Source organism: Staurois parvus, unplaced genomic scaffold, assembly GCF_062004578.1.
Source record: "Staurois parvus isolate SC_StPar_1 unplaced genomic scaffold, SC_StPar_1.0 ptg000686l, whole genome shotgun sequence".
In the NCBI taxonomy this organism is placed as follows: Eukaryota; Metazoa; Chordata; class Amphibia; order Anura; family Ranidae; genus Staurois; species Staurois parvus.
Window position 1 is genome coordinate 2,954,130 of NW_028318482.1, and position 21,009 is coordinate 2,975,138.

Here is a 21,009-nt window from a genome sequence, read left to right on the forward strand (position 1 = left end):
ACACTTTCACCTCCTTCCTGCCCAGGCCAATTTTCAGCTTTCAGTTTTCAGACAATTGCGCGGTCATGCAACACTGTACCCAGACTAAAGTGTTCTCATTTGATTCACACGGATAGAGCTTTCTTTTTGTGGTATTTAATCACCAATGGGTTTTCTTATTTTTTGCTACTTAAATGAAAATAAACAATACAGACAGTAGAGGGCAGCAGATGCCTACAGAAATTAAAGGGACCTACATCTGAGCATGAGGAGCAAATGGGCACTCAGCTACAGCATAATGCTTGATTTACTATCTACATATTTGGGTTTTTTTGTCAATCTACTGTTCTGTTTGTGTATAATTGCTACAGTACATAATGCCTGCTTTATTCTTACCCCTCCATCTATTTCCCAACCTAATCTATCTTCAAAGCTGATGAATACCAAGCTGCTGCTTGTAAATGCTCAAGGTTGTAAAGGCTCATGGTTTTTTTACCTTCATGCATTCTATGTAAACAACCTTCTGTGTGCAGTAGAACACTTACCTGAGTCCTATTGTGATCACACGATGTGCATGAGATCCTTGGCTCTCCAGGGACTCTCACAGCCAGACGGTGAGTCAATGAGGAGAGAGAGGGGGCGTGGCCAAGACATGGCTCTGTGTGTGAACTGGCATGCAGAGCAGCGGCTCAGGAGCGAGTCTGCTTGGGTGAACCCATAGCAAGCTGCTTGCTCTGGGGGCATATGGCAGCAAGGAGGGGACAGGAATGTCGGTGGGGGACCTGAGAAGAGGAAGATTGTGGCTGCTCTGTGCAAAACCACTACACAGAGCAGGTAAGGATGACATGTTTGTTATTTTTTTTTTCTAAATAGCCTCTATTGCTCATGCACACTGGGCGTTTTAATAACGCTGGTAACGTTAGCTGTATAAAGTCATGTTAAAAACGTGAGTTTTTCAGCGTTTTTTAGCTTTTTGTATTAGTGTTTTGCCGCATTTTTTCGCATTTGCGTTTTTTATCGGTTTTTCTTACAGAAAAATTTTTTTTTTGTCCAAAAAAGTCCAAAAACCCTAGTTTGCCATGATTTACTGCATTTTACCACATTTTGCTGTGTTTTTGAGCAATAGAGCATTTTTACAGCTAACAAACTCTTCTAGAAACCCACTAGTCCTGGGTTTTTTTCCAAACAAAAAACATCCCAGTCAAAAATGTTGATTACAGTCTATGTGTGCATGGACACATAGGGTAACATGCTGGGGGGTTTACTGGCTGTAGGTAAAAACATCAAAAGCCAAGAACAGCAGTTGTAAAAACATCCGGTGTACATGAGGACTTAGGGCTCATGTACACTGCAGCTGCTAAACTCATTTAGGAGCTGTTCAGCGTTTTTTTCAGAAGCCCCTGAACTCACCCTAATGTTTTCCTATGTGTCCATGGACACATCTTCATTTACAGTCGTTTACAGGCAGTTGAGTTTACAGTCGTTTATTTTAACACAACAAACTTGCATTCAGACGTCGATTTTATCAGCGTTTCAAACACAAAATGCTTGTAAACGTGGCTAAATGCTGCAAATCACGTTTTAAGCGTTTAAATTTTTTTTTAACTCTTCCAGTTCCCAATGCTGTCCAGATCCTTTTTTCATCGTGAAAAATGCATGCAAAGCGTTTTCAAGGTGCTCAGATGGACAAAACATTTAACACAGGATGTTCCTACCAAGCTTGTCACACATTGTAATGACCAATTCACACCTCAGACCTCTCCCACCCTTGGAAACAAAAGATATGTTAATGACCATTCACACCTCAAATCTCTTATGAAGACCCCCAGCCAGGTGACCTTAATGACTCACTTCACCAGACACCTTTCCCACCCTTGGAAACAAAAGAAATGTTAATGAGCAACCCAGACCTAATTATCTCAACACATACTGCTGTCTCTGCTTCTACTCTCTGTATTTCTCTGAAACAGTCTAAAATAGTTAATAGTAATTTACCACTTTTCAGTGCATTCTGGGCATTTGGGAGGTTCTCCTGTGCTTATCTTTAAAAAACACTTCTAAACGCAAACGTGCATAAACGCACATAAATTAGTTATGCAAACGCAGCTAAACAGACATTTTTTAACCTACGTTTTCCAGCAGTCAGTTTCCATCGTTCAGAAACGTCCCGTGTACATGAAGCCTTATTATCATTTTAATCTCTCCTTTGCAGGGCAATTAGGTGCATACTGAGGATTCTTTTGGCTGGGATCACAGACGTATGAGAAAACCTGTGGCTGTGTAGCCTGTACAATGCATTAACTGTTCACATGTATCTACACATCTAATGGTTAACTGGGGGCAGGCACAGATGTACAACCTTGGATGCAGAAAGATATGTCTAGGTTCAGACATCTGACATTAACCACAGTTAGCCCTTGGTTTTGCAGATATATGCGAACAGCGATGGCTCCTCTCAGCCTGTCATTGCATGTACTGGCTGATCAGCCATAGCTGTTCTCATACACACGTCACCCCAACCCCAAGAAGATTGCCATAGGAATCTGCCATATGCACCTAACTGGTCGTGAGAAGGAGGGCTAAACCAATTGTTTTTGGCCTCCCAAGAGCTTGCAATAAAGTTTAAAGCGAAGCTCCACCCAAAATGGTAAGTTCCGCTTTAAGCCTTTGTCCCCCGCTCCCCATTAAGGATTGGCACCTTTGGGGAGTGGGTACCCCAATTTGACAGGTACCCACTCACACTTCTGCTGTGATCACCTAAGGAGATCGGAAGTGGAAGTTGTCCTCCCCCCCGTCCCTCCCTGTAGACTTCTGGGACACGTGGCAGGTCCCACAAGACTACGGGGCCATTCACAAAGCACAGCGCTTCTCGCGCATGCACAGTGGGCACCCCTTCATAAGCCTCTTGTTAGTGAAACAAAAAAGACGGTCAGTTTTGCAGTGTGAGGCATTGTCCACACCATAAGTTCAGAAAAACCGATTGAAAAATGCACAGATTTCACTTGCAGAGACGCGAGTTTACATCAGTTTTCATGTACGTTTCAATGAGTTGTACACATTGCAGATTCCTGTGCAGAAAAAAAATCCACACTTCATACCAGTGTTGTGGTGTGAACAGGGCACATAGAGAACAATAGTTTTCTTTGTGTTCTTGCGGAACGCGTGCAGAAAAAAAAATTATATCTCTGACACTTGCATGAACTAGGCCTAAAAGTTTGCATCCTATTTCTTGTAGTATTGGATCCATCATAGATGTATGATTTTCTTGTTGGTTCTGCATCTGTGCTTATTCCCAGGTTTAGCCTGATTTTTTTCACATGGTTGAACTAGATCAACTTTTGTCTTTTTTCAGACTGACCAACTATGTACCTATGTAACTGATTTCACACCAACAGTGTATCAGGTGGGTGGCTGGTGGGCTTTTATGGCTGTAGCACACCTCATGCTGCTGGTTGGAAGAGGTGTGCTTAAAGGTATCAGGGACAAAAAATAAATAGGTTCTTGGTGTACAGTACATTTTATACCTTCTGAAAAATGTATTTATTATAACTGCCCTTCTCATAAGAGAAATACAGGGATTGCTAGCCTCTTTCTGAAAATGCCCGCTACACAGCTTTTTTCTGTCTTCGTAATTTTTCCACCAGACCTAGAAAAAGAATTCAACAACAAAAAGTTGTAGAAAATAGGGTTTTTTTTACCACTTTTGTTCTTTGCTAGTGATGTCCTGGAGGTCCCATTTACTCACCATGTTTAAATTCTGTCACAGGCCCCTTTAATGCCTTTTCCCTCAACTCCCTGGGTTCCTGGACATGCTCAGGGAAGATAGATTTCTCAGCTTCTCTCCTGCAGCTCAGAAAGGGCACAACTGATGTGGCAGAGGTAACTGGGAAAATGATCTGTAGCCAGGTGAGAGGCCCTGAACTGACAGAACTAGTGTGGGGGCTGTTAGGCCAGAGCATACTAGCACATAGCTTCTATAGAAGTCCCAGCTATTGTGCGAAGCACCACCATGATTGCTACCAGAATGCACTATTTCCATTGGGGGACACTGCATCCTTAGACTTTTAATCCCCCAGCTGTTTACCTCTGTTACCAGAGTTATCCTGGACTTCACTGTGTGGAACCCTGTTTATGAGGATAATCACGTGCAGGGGCGGACTGACCATCCAGGGCCCAGGGTCAGTAGGGGGCCCCATGATATGCCCCTGGTACCTTTCATAGGCTTTTTTGGGTGTGGTTTGACTGTGGGAGAGGACACAGGGGTTCCATGATCCCCTATTGCCTGGGGGCCCCATGAGTTGTTAGTCCGCCCCTGATCACGTGGCTATGTTCTGTGCTGTTTTCCTGAAGTAGTAATTCTCAGCTTAAGTCTCTGTTGTTATAGAGTGTTATAGGGACAATGCCACATGTAACCCTGATTGAGTCACAGGGACATTGCTATAAAGAGTCCATGTTTGTGCAACTTTCATATGTTTGTGCAGCTTTCATTATTCTGCAACGTATGCATGTTTTTGCCATCCTGAACCTGCTTTATATTATAGCTTCTACCTTTGCATCTGTCTTGTAAACTGCAAGTTACAATTACTCTTGTACGATCATTTGACCAAAGCATCAGTATGACAGCCAGGGTATTATCATGACAGGACTCCTTTCAGAATACATTATATACCTTGATAACTACGATAAACATACATTTACATCGACGCACTTATAAAAGTTTATAGCAAGATACAATATTTTCTGATTTCGATTTCGATATAGTTATTATTGTCTATTCCGAGCTGCCTTTTTTGATGAGCTCACCATTAACATTGAAGATGACAGTTGAGTTATCCTCTTTTTCCTGCAGTTGGCAGCCCTGTGCTCACTTGCTTTTTTTTGCATTAGAACTGATTCTCTCCCCATACTGGTCAGTGGGTATGGAAAAGCACCTTGAATCAGACTGACTTCAAGAGAATTAAATGTTGGTGAGAAGGAGATCAAAAGTAGGTCAATTGGACCTGTTAATCAGTAAATGACTTCAGAACATCTCAAACTGATCTCGAATGTAAGCAGAACACACCGTAAACAAGTTACATTTGCCCATAGAGGAGGAGGAGGTGAGTTGTTCTAGTTGAAGAAATGTCTCTCAGGGAGTTCTACCCTCTTCTAATTGGTGCAAAAACTACTGAAACCAAAACAACTGCACCAATTTTATTTTGTCAAAAACAAATGAGCCCTTATAATGTATAACATTTGCAGCAATGCAATAATAGTTTTACTATATTAATACTTAAAACCTCGTACATGAACAAAAGCATACTGGAAGACATCTCAAAGACAAATTACTAGTTTAAAAACTGTATTATGTGATTTCTAGATCATTATGAATTGAGTCTGTTAAAGTGGATGTAAAGGCTCAAGGTTTTTTACCGCCATGCATTCTATGCATAAACAAGAAACTGTGCACAGCTCTCCTCTCAGCCCCCCTAATGCTTACCTGAGCCCCATCATGATCCAGCAATGTGCACAAGAGCTTCCCAGAACTCTCTCTTCCCATTGACTGAGACAACAGCAGGAGCCATTAGCCACTGAGCCAATGAGGGGGGAGCAGGGGCGGGGTCGAGCTATGCTCCATGTGTGAATGGACACATAGAGCAAGCCTGCTTGGGAGCTCCCATAGCAAGCTGCTTGCTATGGGGTGACATGGCAGGAGGGAGGGGCCTGGAGTGCCAGCGGGGGACCCAAGAACCATTGCACAGAGCAGATAAGTATAACATATTTGTTAACAAAAAAAAAAACAACCTTTAATATCACTTTAAGAAACCAAACAAATAACTCTGTTACAGATATAACAGGTATCATACAACTCTTTTCCAGGTTCCTCCCAAACTATAAGTATCTTTGAGAATAAAAACACTTATAGATTTAGTCTCAAAACCTGAAGTACCTTTGGCTTTACAAGTAGCTCTGCAATCAGAACGATGAGTATGCCAGAAAATTGAAAGTATCTGGATAAATAGCTAGAGTGTTGTTTGAGAACGAAAAAGTATATAGTGTCTACACAGACTTCAAGTAAAACGTTCTGTGTGTTAAGAAGACTTTTCCACTTAAAATGGGACCATGCATTTATTTTTTTATTTTTAGATATGTGTTTGAGAATGTTGGTCTGAGAAGAGTACTCACAATCAACAAATGTAGCCTGGCAGATGATGCAGAATACGCGTGTGTAGTTGGTGATGAGAGGAGTCAAACTGAACTTTATGTTAAAGGTAAGCTTTAATTAGTTATGGTAGACATTTTACTTGTAAAATTGTTTTAAAGTAAACAAATCCACTGCTTTCATGTATGGAACAGTTACATAGATTAGAGTTATATGTCTTTCTGAAATTCTGTTGACAACATCTTACAGTCTGTTTGCTTCGCAAGGAATGGGGCAGAGGAATGTGATTGAAGTCACCTTTGTGGTGAGATAATGCCAAGTTATGTTCTTAGACTTCAGGCATCTCTGGTTCTTTGGAGTAAGTGGATTCTGGTAAGCCAGGTTGGAGAAGGCATCAGAAATATGGTTTGAAGATATTTCCTATAGTGAAGATTTTGCAACTGCAGTGCTTGGTAATTTGGGTTCTCTGTTCTGCACCTCTTCTCCAGGAACAACCTCAGCCCCTCTGACACACCTAGTTGAATGAAAGTCACCTCAAGACCATTTATTGGTAAATTAATGTATTGGTAGGGGTTAAAATTAATGGTGGGTTGAACATAAATTAGCATACAGAGTTCTGTACCACTAGACTGGAACCAATACATAAACTATAATTATAAAACTGTAATTAGTCTAGAGTGCACTCTAGGAGAATGGCTACTATATGGTGTAATGTCCTCTGAGAGGTTCCTCTTAGCATAATCAATAGGTAAAGGACTCTGTGTAGCAACTGTAAAGGGGTAGTCTTTAGACCCAACTCTTCAGTCAGCTAGCATTGGGGTCCAGTGGTACCATTGGTGCACATGTTTACAGTCCCAGTGACACCTGCAGGCAGCAAATAAGGCTACTAGATGGCTGTATGGTCAGTTCCTAAAGGGCTCAGTCTATATAGCAGCAGGCACTAAATCTCCACAGTAGCAGCTTGCTAGTCCCAGCGATATTACAGCTCACCATCTTGTCACACACGGTGGTTAGTCCACTCTTAGCTCTGAACCCAGGTGACTCTGTCTGTCAGCACCCCTGAACTAAGTATTCCGGATCCCACTCAGGCTACCGATATACAGCAATGGTGGTGCACACTGGACAGCAATGTGCACTCTTTGGGCTATCTCATGGCAAGAGGAAGCTGTGTTCAGTATAGTATACCCTCCTCCAGCAATCTCCTCCCTGTGAAATGTAGCTCAAAAGCTCTTGATCAGTGGTGTAACAAGACCATTCAGGGCCCTAGTGCAAGAAACCACGAAGGACCCCTTGACCCCAGGCCAGGGCCATTCCCTCTGAGTCCAGTGGTGGAATGCCAGGGCCCAGTCGCAAGTGAGACAGTTGTGACTCTGGTAGTTGAATCACTGGTGTCAGCAGTTTTTTTTCACATTTTTAAAACATTTTTTTACAATATTATTTGTAATTATTTTTTACATTTTTTTAAGAAGCCCCGTTGGGGGGCTCAGGTGAGATGCCAGGGGTCTAAACATACCTCTGATGTTTACCTTTGAGACAGAGAAAGAAGATTGAGGACTCAGCCCTCAATCTCCTACTCTGCATCCTCAGATGCACTAATTGAATGGAAAGGAATAGCTCTGTACAGAGCTTCCTGTCCATTCATAAACTGAAGCATAGTAAACACAGTTTACTAGGACTTAGTTATGAATGAACAGACTCAGTGATTGGTACAGATCACTGACTCTCCATCCTGACAAATCCCCTGCAGCAGTCAACAGGAGAGGGAACCGGCATAGCTGCAGGGGGGAGCAGGGGCTGATTGGCAAATTTTTGCCCAGGGACCAAGTACAACCCCTCCCACTCTTACCCCTCCCTGCCTCCTGCCAACCCCCATCCCAGGCCTGCTGCACCGACTCTGGGTTCCTATACTGACTGGTGGGGGGGGGGGTGGCCAGGGGCTTCAGCGGAGACTTTTTACTTTTCTTCACCAGGAAGCCTTTGGACATGAGTGTGCACAGCCTATTACATTGGGGTATGCACCCCAAAGATCAGAAACACGTGTGTGTGTGTGTGTGTGTGTGTATATATATATATATATATATATATATATATATATATATATATATATACACATACACAGAATATATACATATATATACTGTATAAACACACACTCTTGAGCAGCCCATAGATTATACAATTTTCTTTTCTTCCACCACATTTACAAGGAAAGAAAATCCCTTGATTCTCCCATCATCTCAGTCAGTGTAGATAGGGGAATCCCTCCCACTGTGCTATTGTATTCTGACAGTGGGAGTTTTCCCCATTGTCAGAATAAAATTATCACTGTTGGCAGCTATAGTCACAGAGAGGGATTGAACCAAAAAACCCAACTGACTGGTTGTACTGAATTTGACTGGCCAACTGTCATTGCTGGCTCTGGGCTTTGAGAGAGAAACTGTTACCTCAGAGCCCTGCAGCTACTGGGGACAGAGGAGGTGGAAAGAAGCATGGGGAAAGGGGGCAGCAGAAAGAAGCAGGATAGGAGGAGCTGCAAGGGTGGCTGCACACAGAGGAATCCATCTCTTTATGTTCCTCCTACAGCCACTGAATGCCCGCTTCTCCTCCTCTCCCTACTGCAGTCATTCAGCGGCTGCAGGAGGAACTTGAAGAGATGGATTCCCCTGTATGTAGCCGCCCCCACCGCTCCTCCTACCCAGACGTACAGGGGGGGTGCACGGGCCCCTTGCAGCATGGGGCCGGATTGCACTTGTGACCCCTGTGACTCCTGTAGCTACGCTCCTGCTCTTGATTACACAGCAAAGCATCTCTTTCAGACTACAGTTCCCACAGTGCGTTGATGACTGACTCTATTGAACTCTTCCTACTCCACAGCTCCCTCCTTTTGCTGAAATAGCTGTTAACCATTTCAGCACTGCAGAGAAGCAGCTGCAAAGTGAAGCTGTAGCCAGTGTTTCTCTTACTCACTTTTTGGCAAAGCACCTGGCTACAGGTATTTCTTTCTGGAAGCAAGTTATAGAGAAAATAACTCAGAATAACTGGCAAATTGTCACATTTGGCAACTATGCAAATAGGCAAAATGCCAAATTTGGCAAGTGAATAGGAAAATTGTCATTGTCAAATTTAGCATTTTTATTAAATTTTACAATTTGAGTTCTGACATTTTGTAAACAGTCTGTTTGTTGCCATTTTAATAGGTGATTCATTTATCTTTGAAAATCCTGAGCTGCATGGTGAACACTCTCAGTATCAATGGGGGATATTCAGTACATGTCTGATGGGGATTTGTAAAATTTTAATGAAATAAGAGCTACATATAAAAATTTTGAAAGATATAGAAATATTTTCATACATATTCAGCATATTTACACGATCCTTATTGCAATAAAATATTGTGTGCATTGCAGAGCCTCCTGTTACAATTGAGAAGCCATTGGAGGACCAACAAGTTTTTGTGGGAGATAAAGTGGAATTAGAAGTTGAGGTCTCTGAAGAAGGGGCCCAAGTGACTTGGTACATGTAACATTATATGTTTCTTTCGAAATTAAAATACAATATATTAACCAGTGTTTATATTAATGCTTTCCTGTATCTTTTTGTAAGGATGAAAGATGGAGTAGAGTTAACTCGTCAGGAGACGTTTAAATACCGCTTCAAAAAAGATGGTAGAAAACACATTTTGATTATAAATGAAGCTACCAAAGATGACATTGGACGTTATTCAGTGATGACCAATGGTGGAGAATGCGAGGCTGACCTTGTAGTGGAAGGTACAGTGTTGAGAAATCACAGCCATTGCTGAATGATCCTTTCTTGTGTATTTGAGTTATACCAAGTCTTACTGATATTATCATGCTTACAGATAAGAAACTGGAAGTCTTACAGGGCATTGCTGACTTGACAGTAAAGGCAGCTGAACAGGCGATATTTAAATGTGAGGTTTCTGATGAGAAAGTGACCGGCAAGTGGCTTAAAAATGGAGTGGAAATCAGACCCAGCAAACGCATCACAATGACCCATAAGGGCAGGTAATGGCAAAAATATTTATGCAAGATTGAATACAGGCATCCCTCGCTTAATAACTGAGTTATGTTCCAGGAGACTGGTCGTCAAGCGAGTTTGGTCATTAAATGAGCAATTGTATTTAGTATGTAGATTACAATATTCAGAACAAAGAAAAGGACAAAGGAAACACCAACTTGATGACTTTTCTTTTATTTGCATAACTCTTACACAGTATGAAGTACTGTACTGTAATGTATAACAGTACAATACCTGTACTATACAACAATCAAAAATTGGGTGTACTGTCCCAAAAGAAAAAATAAAAGACAGTAAAGCTCTGTAAACAAGATGTACAGAATGGAAAAAAAAAAACAAAAGACATTGAAGATAACATTTAAGTCATCAAATCCTTCAAAGTCCTCATCAATGTCATCAGTGGACATATGATTAGGAGATGTAGAAGGCCGGGGTAACGAAGATGACGAAATAGAAGTAGAGGTACTGGGTGTAGCTTGTGAGAAGAATCCCGTTATTGTGCTCTGTTTTGTTTTTTTTTTCTTCATAAATTTCATGATAGCATTGTAAAAGTTCACTCATTTGCCGTTCAACTTTTGTGAACCCTTCAACATCTGGATCCATAGCCTCTAGTGCTAACATAGCTGCACTGACTTTTGAGAACACACCTGCTAATCCCTTTGCAATGAACCTCTTTGGTACTTCATCAATTCTGTCTTCTTCTAAGTGTTCCTGTCCTTTCAACTCTATTAAATATTTTGCGCTCAGCTCCTCCTCAGTATATTCCACTAAGTCTTCAATATCTTGCACATCAACCTCCAAATTAAGCACATTAGCAATCTCTATAGTTGTTCCGTTTATGAGATTCACATATTCATTTTTGTCAAATGCTTCCGTATTATGCACAACCAATTTTTTTGCTGCTTTGGAAACAGTTGTGCACAAATGGTGCGTAAAGGCAGACAATACAGCAACAATACAGTTCAATACAAGAGGGATAGGAGGGCCTGTTCCTGGGAGCTTACAATCTAGGAGGGAGGGGCTAGTGGTACAAAAGGTAGTAACTGTGGGGGATGGACTGGTTGGAAGAGTAGAAGATTCCAGTATTAGCTGATGGCAGCTCTATAGTAAACGGGCAGCGTGTGCTTACTAATATGCTTTATTGCACGAGGGTTCTCAGAGCGATAGATGAGGAAAGGCTTTAATTTGAACCCACTAACTTTTCCTCCCAACAACAATGTGACTCTATCCTTAAAAGCCTTAAAGCCTTAAGCATTGTTTTAGCTTCTTTGCGTATGTAGGACCTTTCAAGCATTTTCTTTCAAAAAAGGCCGGTTTCATCCACATTGAAGATTTTTTCTGGACAGTAGCCGCCTTCCTCTATGGTTTTATCAAATTGGTAAAGAAAAAGTTGTGCTGCTTCTACATCTGCACTTGCCAGCTCACCGCCAGACACTCCGATTATGCAGCTTGAACCTGTAACAAAACCGCAGAAACCATCCATGACTTGCTGTAAAGTTTTTCATTGATGCTTCACCTTCACCTGCCTTCAGAGTCTGGAAAATACTGAGTGCCTTCATTTGAATGATTGCAAAACTCATTGGCATTCTTTTTTTGTATCTGGTGATCAAACTACATTGCCAATAATTTTTCCATTTCATGAATGAGGCCTTTCCGCTGCCTAGTTATTATGGTTTTAAAACCTGTACATATTTTCACTGCCTCTTTAACTTTGTCTTTATCCTTCAGGATTGTTGAAATGGTTGAATGTGCCAGATTTAAGTCCTCTGCTATGGCTTTAACTTTTTTACCACCTTCATAGTCATTTATGATCTTCATTTTTAGTTCGAGATCATTAGACTTCCTTTTTTCTTGCTGCTTTCTCCTGCAGAATTCCCACTTTTGTGTTTGGATGACATCTCGTGCTAAGGGGTACATAATAAAGTACATATAGAATAAGGTACCCAGATCTCACAACACTACTAAACTGTTCAAGAAAAAAAGTACATGTTACTGTACTGTACATTGTCACACTACCTGAATTATTTATGAATGGACTTGCATACTGTACTCTAACATAGCATGGCTGGGTAGAGGTGACAGTTTCAAGCAGTTTCAGGGACACATAGCCTGCCAGGGACAGATGAATAAAAAGTGGAACTGTCCCTGGAAATCAGAGACAGTTGGCAAGTATGGAACCATCTGGGCTGAACATCAGAAAAACAGCAATGCCTAGGGTGGCTAAGAATGACAGGCAACATCATGCACACACTGTACAGTACTGTTCAAACAGTACAGTACATACTAAAGACATTACAGTACTCACCGAGAAATCTGTGGAATTTGTGGAATAGAAAAAGTCACTAAAGAAGCCACCATAGACTGCACAGAAGCCACCATAGGCCGGAAAAGACACCCTAGGTCACAAACAAGCCACCATAGGCCTCATTGTTGCTTCACAAGAATATCTACCATAGGCCGCACTTCCACTCAGTTTCTTCATCATAAGTCCCCCAGCAGGGTTGCAAGTCCGAACAGCGGGTCGCAAGGCCAAGGAAAGGAAATTGAATCAGATCATAAGTCCGAGGGTAGGTCGTAAGTCCGAGCTGAAAAAAAACTGCTGTAAGTGCGAAAATTTGTTAAACAGGTAGGTCGTTAAGGGAGGGATACCTGTAGTTGTACTTCGCTAAATACTGGCAATTTTCAATTATTTTTTAAGAAAAACTTCAGACATTTCTTTTTTGTTTTGGATGGAGTTCTACTTTAAGAACTATACTGTTTCTGGGAAACTCATAAGTGTAGGACAGGAAGGTATCCTTATTGCTATTGCCTACTATTTTTAGTGCAGTTTGGAAAATTTAAAAATAGATTTTTTAAAGTTATCTAGAAAGTTAGCCAATTAAATGTACTTTTTCAAGTTTGATATAATGAATTAGTGGATAATGGGGAGTATCTCTGGGGGGAGGGGTTACAGAGTATTGTCAGTCATTCTGTGTAGAGTGGCCTTCCTCGGCACACAATGCTTCTATGAGAGTTACACTTCAACAAAACAGTAAATGTTGGTAATAATTTCTTTTGAAGTGATGAAAGGAATGGTCCGCTGGAAAAGGTGTACGGTAATTAGTTTGCTTGTATAAAATGTTCATAATATCCATAACATGTGGTTCTATGTAGACCTCACAAAATATATTCGTATTTAACAAATGGAAGAATCTGAAATAGAAAAAAACATAGCCAGAAACTAACTTCTGAAAAAAACAAATTAAAAGTAAACTGAACTTACAGGATACAGTGGCTGCCATTGCTGAACTGTCACCCACTGTTCCAGAACAAATATGCAGATCACAAGTTCCAACATCCCTATGTATATGCCTGTTCAAAGTCAGCGAATCAGAAAACAGCTGGTTCAGGCTGGGGAAAGATCCCAACTTTAAAGTTGGGATCCATCCCAGAGTCTGGAGCGGCACCTGGCTCAGCCTCTCAGTGAGCCGCTGGGAGCCTAAGCCAGCCACTCCCACCCCTTCTATAGCCAGCACTTCAGTGAGCGCAGGGGGGGGGCAGAGTAGACAGCAGCGACTGACAGTCACAGCTCTCTGCTAAGAGCGGCTGTGAGAACTCAGCGATCATGTGGTCATGTGATCGCTGAGTTCTCACGCTTAGAGCCGGCGGGGTACCAATGCTGCATCCACCTAAGGAAGTATGATTAAAAAAAAAAGGTAATCCCCACATTTCTCTTAAATCTGATCCCGGTGTAAGCTTTTTGTCACTCTATTTCATACCTTGTGTGATAGACACTTGGGCTTAAGCACTACATTGTGGGAGGAAGGGAATTCCAGGTACCAGGTATTTCCTAGGGCTCTGACAGACAAACAAAGGGGTGAGGGTTGTTTTTTTTAAAGGAACCTATCACTTTGCCCTGACCATTTAAAGTGACAGACTCTCTTTTATTTACAAAATTTCCATTGTAGTCTCTTTTCTTAAATATATTTTCTATTCTGTAATTACCTTAATAGGATCACTGATTTTGATTTTGAATGATATACCTTCCATAAGAATTGTGGTAGAACTAGAGTTCTGGGTGCCTAGATTATTGTTCTGGATGGTCTGGATAATCTATCAATCTTAGTATATATACTAAGAATTTTGAAAAATAAAGAAGAAATAATTTACTATTGAACACTAATATAATATCTTATATTGATTCAGAATCCACAAGTTAATAATCGATGATGTTAGACCAGATGATGAAGCAGACTACACATTTGTCCCTGATGGATATGCCTTGTCTCTGTCTGCCAAACTCAACTTTCTTGGTAATGTAGCCCTTGAGCATATGTATATGTATATACATATATAATTTATTTATTTTTGTGCAATGGACATATATACACTCTATATATTATAAATTAATATACTAATTAGCAACAATACAAGTATTTAAAAAAATTTTTTTTTTAAAATACTCTATTTTAAAATTCAATAAAACATCACAGTTTTAGGCACTGTCCACTATTTGTAAAATATGTCAATTTAGGAATTATCTATAAGAGAATGATTAATAAATTATGATCATGTGATCACTGTAAGATTAGGAAAATGGGAGATGATCTACACGCAAAAGCCTAGATATTAGTTTTTATTATTTGAGTACAAGTTCTTTAACATTTCAGATAATGCTCAGATAATTCTAAGATTTACAGATCACTAAGGGACCCCCATATGCAGAGTGAAGCAACACATTTAACAGTGGTGTTCTTAGCAGTGTTAATTGTGACAACTTCCTCCTACTTGTTAGGGGTTGGCACTTCCAGCATCCTAACAACCAATGATTTATCTGCACCCAACACTTTCAGCTGTCAGCTGGGGATTTTCCAATAGTGATACATACCCTGCTGACAGTTGTCACAGTGCGGAATTTTCCCTACATATAGATATTTCCTGTTATGTCTCTGGGACAGAAAAAAAATAAAACTGTCATGGGTTTTAAACTTTTTCTGATCTATCCCAAACTAAATAAAAACATTTTGGTTATAAATGCACTATAATTTAAAGTGTAAGGTCACCTTTATGGAAAAAATGAAAAAGTGAACTAACACCCTACAGCCTTCCCACCCACCTTGTGTCCCCTATACTTACCTTTGTGTGTGATGAGCTGTCAGTGTTCACACATCCAGTGTGATGATCTGAAATGCACGCTGTTTCCCCCTTTCTTTTCTTTCCCCCTTCTTCCTGGGATGGATATGAGCAATTCTGATTGGTCAGCGCTATCAAAGAGAATGCTCTGATCCATCCCAGAAGCCCTACAGAAAGAAGGGGAAGAAAAGTGGTGATTTCATATCTCCAGACCAGGGCAATGGCTGCATGGGCACTCACCTATTGTGGTAAGTACAGAGGGAACCAGGGGGCTGGGGAGGATGAAGGATGTTAGTTCACCTTTTCATTTTTTGGAAAGGATGAACTCTTTCATTTTCTAGAAAATTGACATCTGTAATCTATTTGGTTTCTATTGGCAAAGCTGACAATAGCTTCAATGCTATTTTAGTTTTGTTTACATGAATGATTGGTTTTACTGTATAGTTTAGAATTCAAAAATAGTATAATCTGAAACACTGCTTGAAATTGTGTATTACTATGGTCAATGGGAAAATATATCTCAAACACATTTGGATTTTTCCTTAAAGAATAACTCCACTTTTGTTGAGAAAAAAACATTCTCCCCATCAATCAGCTGCTGCACCTGCGGGGCTCTAATGAGGAAAATTGCAGGGTCTGCATCCCCGTAGACATAATTTCATATTGAGTGTATCATACCAAAAATTACATTTTTGTTGCAGGGGATGCCTGAAATCTGACAAAAGCGGAGTTACCCTTTAAAGGGGATGTTCACCTTCAGGAACATGTTATGTCAGTATTTTGGGTGTACCATGTAACATTTTCCTAAGCACCCACAAAACCTTCTCTCCTGTGTGCTCACTGTAACATTTAAAATCATTTTGGATGGGCAGGGCTGTACTCGCACAACTGGTTCATTCATTCACAGACATCTGTGAATTAATAAAATACAAGTCCCGACTATCACAGATGGACTTGTAGTTCTCAATGGACTATGACTGTGGAAACCAGCAGTCTCATATACTCCACTGATACTTCCTCCAGCTTCCTAACTGAAAGCCTGTATTAAGTTATGGGCACAGAGCTGAAGGAAGTGTCTGCAGGAGCCTGACATTGCATCTGTAATCCACATAATAAATGCATTTTTTTTTCTTGAAAGCATATGTGTATTTATTATTTATTTTTTAGTGTTCGGTCACACCAAATCGGACTTTCAAATCGTGCGACTTCACTTGAATTTGCACGATTTCAAAGTCAGATGTCAGTATGACTTCAGGTGCAACTTGGAAGACATTTGTGTGACTTCATGCACAGATGTGTATGCAAGTCGCACCTGAACTTGCAAAAAGTAGTGCATGAACTCAAAATCGATTTTACCGCTTCCATTGCGGACAATAGGGTGCAGCTTGGCATGCGATTTGAAACAATCAAATCATATGACAATCTGCTCCAGTGTGACCGGGGACTTAAAGATGAACTTAGATTTTTAACACATCTGTATTAGCAACATATATTGTATGGTATTCTGACCAGTTAAATTACCAATTAGTTTAATGTGCATGGTATAGATGTATTTACTATTAAAATGAAAAGAAAGAAGTTCCTTAAATGACACACTGTTTTTTCTGCTTTTTTTTTAAAGAGGTCAAGATTGAATATGTCCCTCTTGAAGGTGAGTTCTGTATAAAGGTTTGTATTAATGGGCAAATGCAGTGTGCTTTCAGGTGTATTATGCTAGCATTTAAAGTGCTACTAAACCCAGGACCCTGCATTCACTCTCTCTGGTCTCCCACAGTACACACTACATGGAAATGTAATTGTTTTAGTAAATATAAACTGCTAAATACCTTTTCTATTCAGCAGTTAGAGCAATCTTGTGACTTCTGTGTCTAGCCAAGCACTGGTTAAAGCTTGTATGAGGAGTTTTCTTTCTGCTCCAGGAGGATGCAGAACCCTTGACCTCTATCTGGACAGTGCTGATTGGTCCTGTGCTGATCACATACACTCTCCTAAGAAAGAAAAAAAACCTCTCTAGCAATACACACCAAACTGAGCATGTGCAGAGTCTCCACACGATATGTCTTATCAGGAGATAAGAGGGGGTACTGAAAGAAGGGTAGGATCAGAGAAGTCAGGATCAAACAGCATTTTTACCCAATGCAGAGGATTATCCTATTACGTTCCACACCCTTATACACAGGCCCTAAGGTTTCATTTGCATGTTTGTTTAGGGGCCGACTAGGATTTTCTTTGGGGTTTCTGCAAACAGCTGCAGACAAGAAGCCCCAAAGCAATTGATAGGCTGACAGCAACTACAGTTATTTGGTGCTGTTTGCATGTACAGTGGGGATCGAAAGTTTGGGCACCCCAGCTAAAAATTTGTATTAATGTGCATAAAGAAGCCAAGGAAAGATGGAAAAATCTCCAAAAGGCATCAAATTACAGATTAGACATTCTTATAATATGTCAACAAAAGTTAGATTTTATTTCCATCATTTACACTTTCAAAATAACAGAAAACAAAAAAATGGCGTCTGCAAAAGTTTGGGCACCCTGCAGAGTTAATATCTTGTACTGCCCCCTTTGGCAAGTATCACAGCTTGTAAACGCTTTTTGTAGCCAGCCAAGAGTCTTTCAGTTCTTGTTTGAGGTATCTTTGCCCATTCTTCCTTACAAAAGTCTTCCAGTTCTTTGAGATTTCTGGGCTGTCTGTCACGCACTGCTCTTTTAAGGTCTATCCATAGATTTTCAATTATGTTGAGGTCAGGAGATTGTGAAGGCCATAGCAAAACCTTCAGTTTACGCCTCTTGATGTAATCCCCCGTGGATTTCGAGGTGTGTTTAGGATCATTATCCATTTGTAGAAGCCATCCTCTCTTTAACGTCAGCTTTTTCACAGATGGCATCAAGTTACCACCCAAAATTTGCTGAAATTTTATTGAATCCATTTTTCCTTCTACTCGTGAGATGTTCCCTGTGCCACTGGCTGCAACACAACCCCAAAGCATGATTGATCCAACCCCATGCCTAACAGTTGGACAGAGGTTCTTTTCATTAAATTCTGTGCCCCTTCTTCTCCAAACGTACCTTTGCTCATTCCGGCCAAAATGTTAAATTTTAACCTCATCGGTCCACAGAACTTGTTTCCAAAATGCATCAGGCTTGTCTATATGTTCATTTGCAAAGTTCAAACGATGATTTTTGTGGTGAGGACGTAGAAAAGGTTTTCTTCTGATGACTCTTCCATGAAGACCATATTTGTACAAGTATCTCTTTATAGTGGAATAGTGTACCACAACTCCAGTGTCTGCCAGATCTTTCTGGAGGGATCGTGCAGTCAAACGTGGGTTTTGAATTGTTTTTCTCACAATCCTGCGAGCTGTTCTGTCTGATATTTTTCTTGGTCTTCCAGATGTTGCTTTAACTTCCACTGTTCCTGATGACTGCCAATTCTTAATTACATTCCGAACAGGGGATATTGACATCTGAAAACGCTTTGCTATCTTCTTATAGCCTTCTCCAGCTTTGTGAGCGTCAACTATTTTCAGTTTCAGTTTTCTAGACAACTGCTTAGAAGAACCCATGGTGCTGATTGTTGGGGCAAGATCAGATGAGTCTGGGCATTTAAAACCTTTGAGATTGACATAACCTGGTCTTCCCAGACGATGATTGAGAACAATCCATGACACTGGCAGGTCTCAGCTTTGCAAAGGGGGCAGTGCATGCTATAAATTCTGCAGGGTGCCCAAACTTTTGCAGACGCCATTTTTTTGTTTTCTGTTATTTTGAAAGTGTTAATGATGGAAATAAAATCTAACTTTTGTTGACATATTATAAGAATGTCTAATCTGTAATTTGATGCCTTTTGGAGATTTTCCATCTTTCCTTGGCTTCTTTATGCACATTAATACAATTTTTTAGCTGGGGTGCCCAAACTTTTGATCCCCACTGTAATTGGACTTGTAGTGATTATCTGTGAATGATCAGCCCTGGACACAAACTGATTGCTTCCAGGGCCGATCATCAGTAATATCAATAAGCCAGAGATCTCCAATCAGCATTTGGTAATTGCAAAGCTATAGGTCTGACTCAACAGGGGGTGTGTAGGGCCCTGCAATGAGACCACTGCTTCCATTAGTGGGCAAGGGTCCCACTCTTCAGCTGCTGGCAGGGGATGGGCTTGCATGAAATAATCCTTCTTTCCAACTACTACCAAAAACAGGTTTTGGAATAATGACAATATTGTCACACAAGCAGGGGTTGGCTTGGCCCTTAGTTTCAGTAAAGGGAACTCTTAAGGCGTCAGCATACCAAGACATTTTGGACAATTTCATGCTCCCAACTTTGTGGGAATAGTTTGGAGATGGCCCCTTCCTGTTCCAACATGACTGTGCACCAGTGCACAAAGCAAAGTCCATAAAGACATGGATGAGCAAGTTTGAGGTAACTTGACTGGCCTGCACAAAGTCCTGACCTCAACCCGACAGAACACCTTTGGGATGAATTAGAGCAGAGACTGCAAGCCAGGCCTTCTCGTCCGACATCAATGCCTGACCTCACAAATGCACTTCTGGAAGAACGGTCAAACATTCCCATAGACACACTCCTAAACCTTGTGGACAGCCTTCTCAGAAGAGTTATTATTATTATTATTATTATACAGTATTTATAAAGCGCCAATAGTTCACTCAGCGCTGTACATTACAAAGGGGGACAGAACATGTGACAGAACAATACCAATACAATGTGATACATGAGGGGTTCGAGGGTCCTGCTCTTTCGAGCTTACAATCTAGGAGGGAGGGGATGGTGGCACAGGAGGAGATAGCTGTGGGGGATGGAGTGGTAGGAAGAGTGGAGGAGGTCGGCAAGTTAGCAAGGGGTGGGGTAGGCTTCCCTGAAGAGATGGGTTTTCAGGGTGCGCCTAAAGGAGAGGAGAGTAGGTGATAATCTGATGGGTTGGGGCAGAGAGTTCCAGAGGATGGGTGACACCCTGGAGAAGTCCTGGAGGCGGGCATGGGAGGAGGAGACCAGGGAACTAGAGAGAAGGAGGTCTTGTGAGGAGCGGAGTGTGTGTGCTGGGCGGTACTTGGATATTAGGTCAGTGATGTAGTTCGGGGCAGTATGGTGGACAGCTTTGTACGTCAGCGTTAGGATTTTGAATTTGATCCGTTGCGCAATCGGAAGCCAGTGGAGGGATTGGCAGAGGGGGGTGGCGGAGACAGAGCAGTTGGAAAGGTGAATGAGTCTGGCAGCCGTATATAGCTGTTATAGCTGCAAAGAGGGGGGGGGGGGGGCAAGTCAATATCAAACCCTACGAACCAAGACTAGGATGCCATTAAAGTTCATGTGCATGTAATGTAATTTGAAGTTTTTTCAGATTTTCTTTTCAATTGATTTTTATTAAAGTTCAGACCGTACATATAGACAAACGCTTATTTGGTTTTTTTTTAGATTTTCAATGTTGCCCATTAACCACTTGCCGACCGCGCATAGCCGAAAGACGGCTTCACCGCGGCCGGCCAGTTCTGAGTGGACGTCATATGACGTCCTCCCAGAACGCGCTCTCCTGCGCGCCCCAGGGGGCACGCACCCGGCGATCTCCGTGATCGCTGTGTCCTACGGACACAGCTGATCACGTGATGTGGTGAAAGGCCGATCCCACCGGCCTTTTACCACGTGATCAGCGGTGTCCAATGACACGCTGATCACAGGAAAATGCAAGTGCCGGTTCTCGGCTGCACTTTCCTCACACT

The 21,009-nt window shown here is 41.3% G+C and overlaps 1 protein-coding gene across 6 annotated transcripts in view; it reads left to right on the forward strand.

Moving 5' to 3' along the window:
• Positions 1-21,009, forward strand: part of LOC149447453 (myosin-binding protein C, fast-type-like) — a 209,830-nt gene that overhangs the window by 106,774 nt on the left and 82,047 nt on the right. For all 6 annotated transcript variants that reach the window (XM_089652564.1, XM_089652563.1, XM_089652561.1 and 3 more), the window contains 6 exons: positions 6,106-6,230; positions 9,529-9,634; positions 9,725-9,891; positions 9,984-10,149; positions 14,348-14,454; positions 16,896-16,925. In XM_089652564.1, the coding sequence (XP_089508690.1) occupies positions 6,106-6,230; positions 9,529-9,634; positions 9,725-9,891; positions 9,984-10,149; positions 14,348-14,454; positions 16,896-16,925 (701 nt within the window). The remainder of the gene's footprint in view (positions 1-6,105; positions 6,231-9,528; positions 9,635-9,724; positions 9,892-9,983; positions 10,150-14,347; positions 14,455-16,895; positions 16,926-21,009) is intronic.